A 13,350-nucleotide genomic window follows, 5' to 3' on the forward strand; every position below is an offset into this window, starting at 1 on the left:
TTCAGAAGCAGCCTATGATGCTGTCACCCTAACATAATGACTCACTGCCCTCTCCTACGTGAAAACAGAGTGTCCCAGGAATAAGTCCTAAAATGCGGTAATGACCTGCCCTACTCCCTTCATGACTGGCTAGTACTCATTGTCTTTGTTGATCGGATTGGTTAGGTTAAGGCAAGAGGAGTGATAGTGGTTAGGGTTAGGGTTACAGTGTCAGGGTAAGCCAAGCTGAGGCAGAGTAAGGCGAGCCATTTCTTTGCTATCCTAAAATTCGCAAATTCACTCCTGGTTCCTTTGCCTTAAAGTCACTGTGTCTTTTTGAATTGGTTTTTGGTCAGATGCCTGAAATAGGGTCTGTGGTTAACACAAGCTGAATAGACTTGACTTGAAGAAGAACTATTTGTTGGCACACTGGGAAAACAATGAGGTCTGGGACTTCCCTCCAAGCAGAGGACGAGATCAACTACCATATAATAGGGGATGTAAATGATTGTTATTGCTATGTTATGTCATGGTTATAGAATGGTGCAGGACTGAGTCCTAAAACCTGGAAAGGAGTTACCATGTTTTGCTGGTCACCTCGTCTAGAGGTCAACAAGTTCTTGGTTCTTGCTTGAAATAAGGTCAGGGGTTAACACAGGCTTAACAGAGTGTCACATCTTGTGCTACAACTATGTCAGTAAATAATCCACTTCTTATTTTGACACTTTTATGTGTCTTAAAATGGTCAGTTGCTAACAAGTAGCTAAATGAGACAACAGAGTGGTCAGGAAACAGTTGGGCTGTGGACACTGACTGAGTATGACTGTGGAAAGGAATTGAGGGATTTTAGTGAAAACAAGGAGATAATTAAGGAAAAGTTAAGAATGTTAAATATAGTTTGACTCATCTAAATAATAATCTAATTGCCTGTAGAAGTGCCTCACTACATGCAGCATTGCATGTAGCAGCTGTTAAAACTGTACTTCATGTTTTTCACCCTGGGAGGCAGTAACGGTCACTAACGCCTCTGCGCAGGCGCAGTGGCACTTCACACAACCGCAATAAGCAAACATGGCGGCGGCCGTCGACAGTGTTGTGAAAGTGTAAGTTTACCTTTATTTATTGTAAGAGTAAAACGAGCTTTCATAGAGAGGTGAATGTATGATTGGTTAAACATCATGTTAGTGCAGAGTACTGAAAACTGTGAAGAGCGCATCCTCAATATTCAGCACAATATTTGTCCCAAGAGAATAACGTTATCCACTGAGCTAATGCTAGCTTGTTAGCTTTGGGCAAATCTAAATGAGGCGAGCCCATTATGGAGCTGTATTTCAGCCACAACTTATCCCTAACTTAACCACTCAGGGTATGTTTAAGATGGTGTTACACACATTATATTCACGCTGTTACTAGCCAGCTGCCTGTAGGTGAAGAAGGTAGTTAATTTAGTAGTAACCTGTCAGCTTGGCGGGTGCTTTGTTGTGACGATAGGCTTGCTAACAATCAACCTTTTGTTCTGACATCCCTCCATCGTTACTGTCGGTGTTAGGCATTGTAATGAAGTCAGGCTCGGCTATGTGTGTGCTGGTAATAAAAGCAGGGATAGTACAGTCAGAGCAACAGTGTGTGAGCACTCTGAGAAAGCAATGCGACAAATTGGTTTCAGGAGAAGCCGAGAATTAATGAATACTGTGTTGGTGAGGAAGGGCACTTACTCCTGTAGCATAGCGATTATTCATTCATTCATTCATTCATTTGGTTACACCGCCACATAATTATGATAATATTTAAAAATGTCAGAGGGGGAGTGAGAATTATGAATTACGGTGCAGTATGTAAGTAATTTAGCAGTAGGTTGTCCATTAAAAGCATTTACAGTAATTCCACTGCTCCTATTGTAGGTCAGGTTCTTTGTCTATCATATGCACAGCAGTTACAGAGAAGCAAGTTTTGGCAATAAAAATCTTAAGTTTTAGGCTCCCTCCAACAATGCTGACTAAAGCTGTATTTAAAAAAGACGATAAGTAAAAGCAAGAAAAAGTAAAAAAGTAAAACATGGCAAGTATGTGTACGCACAATGGTGTAACCAGTTGTAACAGTGTATCAAGTGGTAAGTGAAGTGAGGATCATTAGACGCCAATTTGTGTGGTTAGTTATCACATAATCAAAGTTTAGATTACTGCAACATATAACCATTCAAGAAAATGTGTTGAATGAGATTTTTTTTCCTTTGCTCCTAACTCTGCTATGTTTACAGTTACAAGATCTGATAAATTGGCCAAACTGATATCTGATGGCTGATATGAGCCCCTATGAGGATAGATCAGTATCAAGACTTTAGTTTGGAATAAACAGATAATAAAGATATTTTATGTAAAAACATTCTGAGGTTAAAAAAAAAAAAAAGTGCTTGCTGTTACATAGTTATTTGCCCAGAGGGCTCTTAAAAGTTATTTTTTTAACTTCAAAATATCTCACAAAGTAAATATCTTGCCTTGGTCACAATTTCTTAGAAAAATGATGGCGTTCTTTATGAACAAAAGACAGAAAGAGGCAGGAATTTCTCAGCTACTATTCTCAAGGTCAAGAACTTTGTTTGTATATGAAATGTGCTTATGTTAAAAAAAAACAATACAATGAAATCTGTGTCAGAGGTTGCAGAGATAAATGTTGCCAACAAGTTCAGTGCAACTCGCCATTAAAAGAGCAAAAAGTATGGCAATAGGGAGTGGAATACATAATGCATATATTTTACAGATACTACTTGGATACATTAAAGTAATCGCTTAGTAGTGTTTGTGGCACACACTTTTTTATTATTTTAAAGCTTAATTTGCAATATTTATTCATCACTGATTATTATTAGTCTACCCTGAGCTTTGTAATTTAACTTGTCTGTTTCCAACTTTCACATTTCAGGCTGGGAGAGCAGTATTACAGAGATGCAATGGAGCAGTGTCATAGTTACAACGCTCGTTTGTGCGCTGAGCGTAGCATCCTCATGCCTTTCCTGGACTCTCAGACTGGTGTAGCCCAGTCCAACTGTTACATTTGGATGGAGAAGAGACACCGGAGTGCAGGTATATAACTAGTGCAGAATGATAATTCAGCATTGTCATTAATTGACTTTCAAGTCAGTGATATAAAGATGATTCAATCAAAGTCATGTCATCATGTTGCAGATACTACTATATGCTATAATACTCCATGTTTGTACTGTACTTTGAAGCATGACATCTACACAAAAATCACAAGACACAAGAAGATCCAACTATTTAATAGTTGTAGTAGTTGACATTACACCAAAACTTACTTCACCTGCTGGTTCCTCTACATGTTCTGTGTCTCATCAGGTGTTGCTCCGGGGCAGCTGTACACCTACCCAGCCCGTCGCTGGAGGAAGAAACGCCGTTCTCACCCTCCTGAGGACCCCCGCTTGGCTTTCCCCCCTCTTAAAGCAGGTATCGCCTCTGATGGAACAACCTGTCTCCCATCACATAACCAGTCAAGTTGGGTTCATTCATCCTGCTATTACCTTTCCAGTAAAATGTTACGAATATATTTACTATCTGTTCATATTTAACGGTTGGATGTGGGACGCCCTTTCCTGTTAATTAATTTGGGTTTGTTTGTGTGTCTGTTTCTATGATCATGTCATGTCATGCATGCATTACATTTTTAATTGGTATGTGTAGCAGATTTGGAGATGAGTCTGAAGCGCGATGCGCTGGGGGCGGTGGACGGCAGCAGTCTGGAGGCTCTGCTGAAGGGGGAGCCCCTCGACAGGAGGAGTGGAGTTTCTGACATCCGTGGCCCTGAGGATGACTCAGCAACCGTGGAGCCACCTGCTACCTCGACAACCACTCACACGTCTTCTGGGCGTGTTCGCAAGGTATGGCTCAAAGCTGGCTGAATATTCTTGTTTTCTGTCAATGCAACTGATGTTTAGAGCTTCAAAGTACCACTAATGACGTGAAAAATTTTAAAAAGCAAATACCACCTAACAATTGGTGTCGACGGGTAAAAAAAAAAACTTACAGTTGGTCTAAAAGGATTTCATTTAAGGGCAGAGGACAAACAATGGATTTAGGTTGTAATACAACTGTCTTGTGTTAGATGGACAACCTGTGAAATCCTGGAGGGATTAAACAACTTGGAGTTCCTCCCAAGCAGTGTAAATTTTAAGGAAATTTTAATTTTAAGGAAATTTAAGGAAAGTTAAGTCAGTGGGACTTAATCCACACCCTCTCACGACAGAGAGTCCTGGACCATGATGACTACTTGGACGATCTGGATGATGAGGACTTTGAGGACGAGACCCCCAAGAGACGGGGCAAGAGCAAGTCCAAGGTGAGTGCCGCATAATTTTGTGCAGTCAGTTCCTTGTGTATTTGATGTTTCAGTGGTGTACAATGTGTCAACTGTTCAATGGGTTCCTTAGGGCCGCAGTGACAAGAACGGCAAGAAAAAGCAGGAGGCTGCAGCTGCAGCGCTGGAGGAGAGGGACAAACCTTACGCCTGCGACAGTGAGTAGGAGTTTGCTTTGCAACGGCTGTGTGTGTCATGCATGTCAGCAAGAGAGGCTTTTGCTTTTTCCCCTGACAGACAAAAACAAGCCTTCTGCCATGCATGGTGTGATCTGAAAGACCCCATCTGGAACTTAAGTTTGTTAGCTTAGAAATTTGAAAAGTTGCCCATTCAAATGCGTTTTCTATTTTTTTTTTTTTTTTTTCTTGATGCCGCTCCGTGTGCTCTGTAACTTCCTGCTGGCCAAAGCTCACTCTGCAAATGCTCACCTCCGCTGTATGAGATTGCTGCTACCGTGTCAGCCAAATATTAACCATGTGAAAATAAGTTAAATACTAAAAAAGTGAAGCCGGTTGTGGATTGATGAACAGCGAAGTTTTGTGGTTCCACCTTGGGCCTTTTTTGATGGTAGAAGTAGCCGCCATCACTATAACACTTTTGTATGACCGTGTGTGTGTGTGTCAGTCTGTGGGAAGCGCTACAAGAACCGTCCTGGCCTGAGCTACCACTATACACACTCTCACCTGGCCGAGGAGGAGGGCGAGGACCGCGAGGAGATCGAGGCACCACCCACTCCTCGCCAGCCTGAGGAGCAGAAGAGTGAGTCACTCTCTAGTGCTGAGAGAGAGACAGAGAGAGAGGGGAGGGAGGTTTGGTTGCATGCCATGTAGCATGTGTGTGTTTGTACAAGGGAAGTCTCTCTGTCATTCTTTTTTTTTTTTTTTTTTTTCATTTTGCTCTTTTCATTTTTTGATTTTCATAATTTTGAATCCCATGTTTGGGATCAGACTCAATGTTCCTGACTGAAACATGCTTGCACAGTTGGGATCCCTGCCATTTTTTTTAAGCATATCATCCATCTTTTTTTTCTTCCCCCCCAACACATTCATTGCATTGCTGTTGTTTTCTTCGGTGCACGCGACACCGTGTTAGAAAATCCATTCAACAAGTGCGTTTTGTCAGTTGTCACTCATTCATTAGTTTGGATCATCAGTAAATTACATCATCAGCCAAGTATTGAGATAAAAAAAAAGGTGGTGTTGGCTGATGCGCCATGAACAGGGGTGTAAAACTGCTTCAGAGTTTAAAATATTTGAGTCATGAACTGTATTTTAATGCACTTAGACAAATAACATGTGGATGATAATAGATGTATTTAACTCATCCTCCTTTATAACTCCTTTTAAGTGACATTTTTTATGTGTACTGAACTATTTCTTCACTCATTCACCTGCTCAGCAACTAAGAAGGGTCCCAATGGGCTGGCAATGCCCAATGATTACTGTGACTTCTGTCTGGGAGACTCCACTTTAAACCAGAAGACTGGCCAGTCAGAAGAGCTGGTGTCCTGCTCAGATTGTGGACGCTCAGGTATGTCCTTGTCATATCACTAATTGACTCTCCCCCCCCCCTTAGTTACTGTTGCTATGCCTGTTGAGCTTTCTGTTCTCGCATGGCACAGAGTGCAGTTTTCATGGTTATTTTTATCCCACTTGACAACATCTCTCCTGTGTCGTCTCCCTCCTGCAGGCCACCCAACATGCTTGCAGTTTACACCAGTGATGATGGCTGCAGTGAAGACATACCGCTGGCAGTGCATTGAGTGCAAGTGCTGCAATGTTTGTGGCACCTCAGAGAATGACGTGAGCCCTTTTTGATATAATGTCACTGTATATGTTGAATATACCTTATAGACTTTTTCATTACTATTCTGTTGCTAGAGCAACAGCTTTGGTTCCTGTTTACTTCCTGTCAGCCACTGCATAAAGAAACATTACCACAGGAAATATAAAAGCTGCGTCTGAACTTACATACTAACATGCTGTTAAGTAGGTTGAAACAGCAGGTGATGTATTTTAGTATATCCAAAACCGTAGTCTAAAAACCATTAGAACGTGAATTGCATGCTATTTCCAGAGAAACATTACAATATGCAACCACTAGACACTACGCTGGCATAAATATCCCAAACTGTAATGCGGTAGTGACAATAATGCTTATAACAATGGACAGCTACTGGGGCATTTCTGTAACGTCAGTAAGTAATAAATACCTCTTTAGAGGTGAATGACTTTGGACGTAGCCTGCTGGATGTGGAATTTAGTAGGGTTGGGTACCAAAACTCGATACTTTTTGTACTTCATACCGATTCACGTCGGTACTACCGAGTATTGGTGCCAAATTTCGGTACCTGAGGTGGAGGCGGAGCGAGAGCGCATGACTCGCACCTCAGACTCAGCAACAATGGTGACAAAAGTTAACGTGCAGCAGTGTTCCTAAATGTTCTCAATAAAATGTTGAAACTGAGAAGTTTAGACTATGGGCCCGAACGACACGTAGTGCGTCCAAATTCACACCCGTTCTTCTCTGTGGATTATCTCCACGACCGTGCGTCATAGCGAGAAGCCACACATATCACGTGAAACGGCAGAACTGTAACTTTCCGACAAGGCCGAGCACTTGTCAGTAATCCAGTGTTTTCACAGTGAAAAAAAATTGATAAAGTTAAAATAAAATGATGTATAACAGAGCTTTCATACAGCTTTGCACACACATTACTGTTGGATGGATTACTCGCGAATACACACTCGCACAGAAATGCCACACATATCTCATGAAAGTGCAGGACCACACACATCATTGTGCTGTCATCCCATCACGCTATAAATACAGATCAGTTGTCCACAAAATAAAAACCTGATGAATTTCTTTACAATCCATTATACAGATCTTGTTATCAGTCACTTCATATAGAGAGGAATATCGTATCTTACCATGTCTTAGGCTTGCGTGTGTTTCTCCCTGTCTATCCACATTTGTAGTCCGGCTTTCAAGATGCAAATATCTCCATATTGTCCAGTTGGCACTCCATCAAACTTTGTATGACAAGACCAGCCACTTCACCTTTGCGCACCCTGACAACTGAGGCCTAATTATGCATGCATGACAGGGCCGTAGTCACCATATACATTGAGGGGGACACGTGCCCCCCCACCAATACCCAAAATGTCTCCCCAATATATAACTGAAACTGAAAAACAAATATTATTTTGGAGGACATCATTGCACTTGGTTGACTATTTTCTATTATCTTAGATGTAAATATTGCATGTTTCTTTCAGATAAAACACATTTTTGACTTGTGAATGAGTCAATGGAATTTCTTGCAATAATGAAAAAATACTGGCAATTATGTCCACCTGGCACAAACCACATGTTTTGGACAGCTGTGAAGAATGTCCCACCATCATGGTTCTTATATTGCCAGATTCCAGAGAGTCTCCCCCTTTTCATATACGGCAGAATATGTCATTTTCCAACTTGCTATGGTGAGATACATGCAAAAATGTAAGAATTTAGTAACACAGATTTGTTTTTTTCATTGATACAAAAATTAATATGAAATACAGGCACATAGAAGGAAATGGAATGATGGCAAATCTGGTTAGCCCAGATTGTCCTGAAAAAAAACAAGATATAGCATGTGTATGTAGCCTTTATAATGACTGTGATATGAGCTTAAAAGTAAAGGCAGTAAAAATACCCCAAAAAAGCCTAGGGCCCATATAGGGTTAAAAAGTACCGGAATAAGGTACCGTTTGGTACCGGTACCGAATTCCAGATACCGGTACCAGTACCATATCGGTTCAATTATGAATGGTACCCAACCCTAGAATTTAGGGAAAACTATTGACGAACATACCTGTGAGATTACGTGAAACAGCCTGTTTGCTGGTGGTTTACATTTTCTAACAGCTGAAGTAAAGTTACTCTTACAGACGTGATAAAAATCCAAAAGGTTAATCAGGCCTGCAGGTGCTGTAGAGCTGAGGTCACCACAGGTTACCATGGTTATATGTCTCCCTCAGTTAAGGAGGCTCTCAGGATGTGCTGTGGTAATTACAGCTCAGTGCATGTTGTTTCATGTTGAACATACACACATTGGGTATGTAGTGCATAGTATGTGATTAAAGTTGCAGTCATAGGGACCCATTGAGAACGGTTATGTTGTCAAGTTTGAAAAGGTCTAGATTGATGCATTTATATATTTATATCATTATTTCCTCCCCCAATTATGTCAGTGATGGACGCCTGATAAAGAAATACTCCTCAGCCCAGGTTACATGATGAAAACACATTATTTAACCACAGTTCAGTCCTCTGTCTGCTCTCTGTGATCACCTGTGCTGTGTTTTAAAGCAGCCTTAGTGAGGACAGAGGGCTGAAATAGAGAGAGAAAGGTGCGTGTTCTAAATTGGGTGAACATTTTTGTTATCAGTCTCTTGCCTGGTTTATCTATTTAGTTGTCGACAGTTGCAGATATAGCTTTGATAAATGTCCAGCCAAATATCTAGCTATCCTTATTGAACACAAGTTAGTTTGTACAGCAGCTCATGAAACCAAATGAGAAATGGTTTCACCTACTGTGTTTTTGTTTGCCATTATCCATCCAAAATATTCCCCCAAGAATGTGACCTCCAAACGTAAAGCAAAGGTGGAAGCAAGATGGTAAAAAGTTAGTTGCCACCACTTAAACATGTGTCAGACAAATTGGATCCCTTCACTGCTGTTTCCTCTTAGTATATAACAGCACCCACAATTTTTAAACCCACTCCTCAAATGTACTGAATCAAGTTGGTGGTAATGCTTCAGTTGAATAAATGGCTTCCAGTGTAAATGATATGTACATGTAGCAGTCACTCTTTTGTCCTCTTGTCTAATCAGTAGCCTGACCATGATGTTTTGTTTTTGTAGGACCAGCTGCTGTTTTGTGATGACTGTGACCGAGGCTATCACATGTACTGTCTAAGTCCTCCCATGACTGAACCACCAGAGGGTAAGCTGACACTGAACACTTTGCTGCAGAAGTTAACAGAATGGAAGGACGTGCTTGTTGTTACACATCCTTGATATCATCGCCATGATGCACCCCTTCACCCAGTACATCCAAGGTTACTTTCATGGCACCTGCAACACATCTGGTCTCATCTGCTCTCTTACCCTTGGGAAGTGAATGTTGTTACACATTCCTGATATCATATCGTCACTTTGTACTGGGTTTAAGGCTGATACCATGATCAGAATCAGAATGCCTTTTATTGTCATTGTATTATCAAAAACCACAAAGAAATTAGGAGTGCTTCCCCTACACTCAGTATATCCAAGGTTGCTTTCATGGAACCGGCAACCCATTCATAAATTTTTCAATTCAAGTCAGTTTTATTTATAAAGCCCAATATCACAAATCACAGTTTGCCTCACAGGGCTTTACAGCATACAACATCCCTCTGTCCTTTGGACCCTCACAGCGGATAAGGACCCCTAACCCCTAACTTTTTAGTGATTACACAGTCCAGTTGTCTTTCCAGAATTAGATACTATAAGCCTGTGCTGTGATGTACAGACAACAGAGAATAATCCATATTCTTCTCTAAATGGAGACTAAAGCCCCGTTTTCTCCACACACTTACAGTATGGTACCTTTGGAACCAGCAGTAACCCTTCAGACATGGTACCTAGACCGTAGTGTTTCCACTGCAAACAGTACTCTTAAATGTTGGTGGGGTTGTTGTCACTCACTGCTCCGTCCAGCACTCACTATATTTCCTCATTACCGGTGACGCAGATGGAAGTCTGCACCTTGTTTATCGTGCACGGAACGAGGCTGCACGCCGACATTTTCAGAACAAAATAAAACAGGCTGCAGTGAGAGTCTCTCTCCATGGGATATTTAAAAATAGTGTGTTTGTGCATTTAGTCCTTCTCAGGCAAGCTCAGGGGTTTAGTGCTGGTGGAGTCCACAGGAATGACGCTCCACGGCACTTCTTTTTTTTCTCTGAGTGAGGTTTAGAATATATGCAGTTCACATAACCAGGTTGAAATTAATCTATATAAATGCTTGTAGATCCGCTTATTACTAAAAGTGTCACATGTAAAAACTACAGTAATGGTCACAGTGAAATTTAAGGTGTGCTGATGGATTCATGTCATCAACTCATGCATTGAGTAACATTACAAGGAAACGTTCCACCTTAAAAATTGCCAGCAGGCGGCCCAGTGAATTAAGTAAATTTTTCCTCAGACTCCAGCTGCTGAGAGAGGCAGCAAAACATCCTTTCATTTTACAATCTATGAGTAAAACTCTCCACGGTGTGAACAGTGGTTACATGAGCCTCAAAGCAGAGTGACTGCCTGCTACTGACCAATCAACAGACTGCAGTGTTCACAGCCCCACCTTTTAGTACTAGATCTGTGTGCTAGGTACCCCAACAGAGGGGTAAGTGGTACAGAACGGTTCCATTGGTACCACCCACAACTTTTCACAATGGGAAGGGAAAAAAAGCGTACCAACCTGGACTGAAGCGCACTGCTTGGTGGAAACGAGTCTTAAATAAACAAGTGTTTCCTCACAGTGATGTCAGACTAGCTGATGGTGGATTCCTTTGTGTGTTTACAGGGAGCTGGAGCTGCCACCTGTGCCTGGCTCTGCTGAAGGATAAGGCCTCCATATACCAGCAGAACCAGAGCTCTGCCCCTGAGTGACATCATAGCAGCAAGTCCCACCCCCTCAGCAAAGGGACCCCGCCCCCAAATGGAAACGTCAGACCTCCTCTCAGTCCGGAGCTCCAGGCTCTGTCCAGATGTAGCTGAGCCAGATCGCAGATCAGCTTTAGAAGTCTTAATATCTACAGCGTCAGTGGGGGGATCAGTCAACACGGGGATCAAACTATCACTACCAACCTGCCTGCAAAGCCCCCACAGGCTTGCCGTCAAACACATACACATCGTGCGTATAAACAGTATCGACACACACACTCTCTCCTGGACTGTTACACACACTAGATACAGAGACAGAGAGCATGCAGTAACCATAGTAACTGCTGTCTCCTTGGGAGCTCCCAGGAGCAAACGGATTAGCATTACAGCTAATTATCTGCACCCTTTCACACTCAAAGACAGCGCGGACTGTCGAGACAACACAGTTTTTTTTTTTTCTGCCAAATAATCTATTTTTACTCCCTGAGTGTGGGAGAACAAAAAAAATCACCACATACACAGTGGAGGAATATTATTATTATTATTATTATTATTATTATTACTGTTGTTATTGTTCTGGTTACTAGTGGACTTTTGTAGTGGCATTTGTCTATGTACTTTTGTCTGATCCATCGGAGCGTTAATCTTTTAAAGAGGTTTCCCCGAGGGGAGCCGGTCAGTGCCAAGGTCCACCATCATATGACATACACACAGCAGTGACCCATGGAGCTTATCATAATCATGTTGGCCATCTTTGTTTCATTTTATATCTGTGGGACAAAGATGGTTTAAAAAAAAAAAAAAAAGTCTTAATTTTTTGTCAACAAAAAACTTTGGCTTTGACTCGTTAAGCAGTTGGCACAGAATCTTTGGCTTGTTTTAGGATTGCACCAAAACCAACTTTCCACCTCTGATTCTGTTACTGGATTGATCAGTTAACAAAACATTATACAACGGAGCATTTACTGTTAGTCAGACTCAAGAGACAAAAACATTTAGTGTGACGCCAGTCTTCAATATTATGATTCCATCAGACTGTAAACATTCTCTTATTTTGAAAAATCTGACTATAAGTCCAATAATGTTGTTTTTATTGGAGGAAACTGACCAGTACATGAAACTAGTAACAGAGGTGCATCCTTCACTCCAAGATGTTTTGTGCTGGCCTTTTACAAACAGTTTGGCAGTGACACCACCCTTTTAAACAGCCGCTGTCAAACCAGTGACACAGGATCATTCACAAACTGTAGCTGCTTTTATCATTTGTCACACGAAGGCAGATTTGCATGCAGATTGCACCTGTATGAATGCACACACACTCACACCACAAATGTTGTTTTTTTTTGTTTGTTTGTTTTTTGTTTTGTTTTTTACATTTTATATTACCTGATATTCCATTGGTACTGGGAGTTTTTTCTAGTAGAGTTTTGTAAAGTCTATGGTATAGCAAACACTTCAAGTATATAGCTCCTAATGCATTCAATGTACTGTATTGACTTTTTCTATTTTTGTTATGACTGTGACATGTTTGAATTTATTTGATTATTCTTATATGTCAGACCTCCATTATGAGTATTTGTAAAATGATGTACTTTGTTGTACTATTTTTATTTTTACATTTCTTTGGTATCAAAGCCGATTTAGCCTGACTGAAATAAAAAATCACTTTGAATTATGCATCCATTGCAATTTCTTTAAATGTATCATTTCTGAATGCACAAGTCTAAAACGTAATGACATCTCTGTGAAGTTTAACACTGACACATTGTACCATTTCCTGTACATACGGAACAAAGTAAGCACATTCTTTCTAGGCTAAGAGTAGGGTGGTGTACTATGACAAGTAGATCACATTACATACTGTATACAATCTATATGAAGTGTGTAATGACACCCCATTATGTGTTAACAAGCTGGATCATCTATGATGTGGACTTAATGTGTCCCAGCTTCAGCACTTGAACAGCTCCTCTCCCAGCCTGCTGAAGGCTGTAGAGCTGTCCCTGGTGCTGACGTGCTGCTCTATGTGACTCCAAGTTAAAAAGCAAAGAAAACCATAGTACAGCATATCATATAAAGTAAAAAAGAAAAAAGTTCATAAAATCATGGGTGATGAAACATTAAAGAAATGGTCATAGTATAGCATGTCATAACAAAAAAGTCACCGTATAGTATGTCATAAAAAGTAAAGTAAGTAAAAATAAAAAAGGTCATACTGTAGTATGTCATGACGACTAAAAAAAAAAACTCACATTATAGCATGACATAAAAAGTAAAAATAAAGGTTGTAGTATAGTATGTCATAAA

General features: G+C 40.8%; 1 protein-coding gene across 5 annotated transcripts; it reads left to right on the top strand.

Moving 5' to 3' along the window:
• The first annotated feature begins 953 nt into the window (after positions 1-953).
• Positions 954-12,720, top strand: LOC125894651 (zinc finger protein ubi-d4-like). Of its 5 annotated transcripts, none has more exons than XM_049586205.1 (11): positions 954-1,082; positions 2,899-3,059; positions 3,333-3,488; positions 3,675-3,871; positions 4,237-4,329; positions 4,421-4,505; positions 4,972-5,106; positions 5,746-5,877; positions 6,037-6,149; positions 9,262-9,343; positions 10,964-12,720. In XM_049586205.1, the coding sequence occupies exons 1-11, from the start codon at positions 1,051-1,053 to the stop codon at positions 11,047-11,049; spliced, it is 1,272 nt and encodes a 423-aa protein (XP_049442162.1). In that variant the 5' UTR covers positions 954-1,050; the 3' UTR covers positions 11,050-12,720. The 5 variants fall into 5 exon arrangements, with proteins under 5 accessions (XP_049442162.1, XP_049442163.1, XP_049442164.1 ...); XM_049586206.1 differs by having other exon boundaries at positions 3,678-3,871; XM_049586207.1 differs by having other exon boundaries at positions 3,333-3,440.
• The last annotated feature ends 630 nt before the right edge of the window (positions 12,721-13,350 follow it).

This window comes from Epinephelus fuscoguttatus, linkage group LG9 (genome assembly GCF_011397635.1).
Source record: "Epinephelus fuscoguttatus linkage group LG9, E.fuscoguttatus.final_Chr_v1".
In the NCBI taxonomy this organism is placed as follows: domain Eukaryota; kingdom Metazoa; phylum Chordata; class Actinopteri; order Perciformes; family Serranidae; genus Epinephelus; species Epinephelus fuscoguttatus.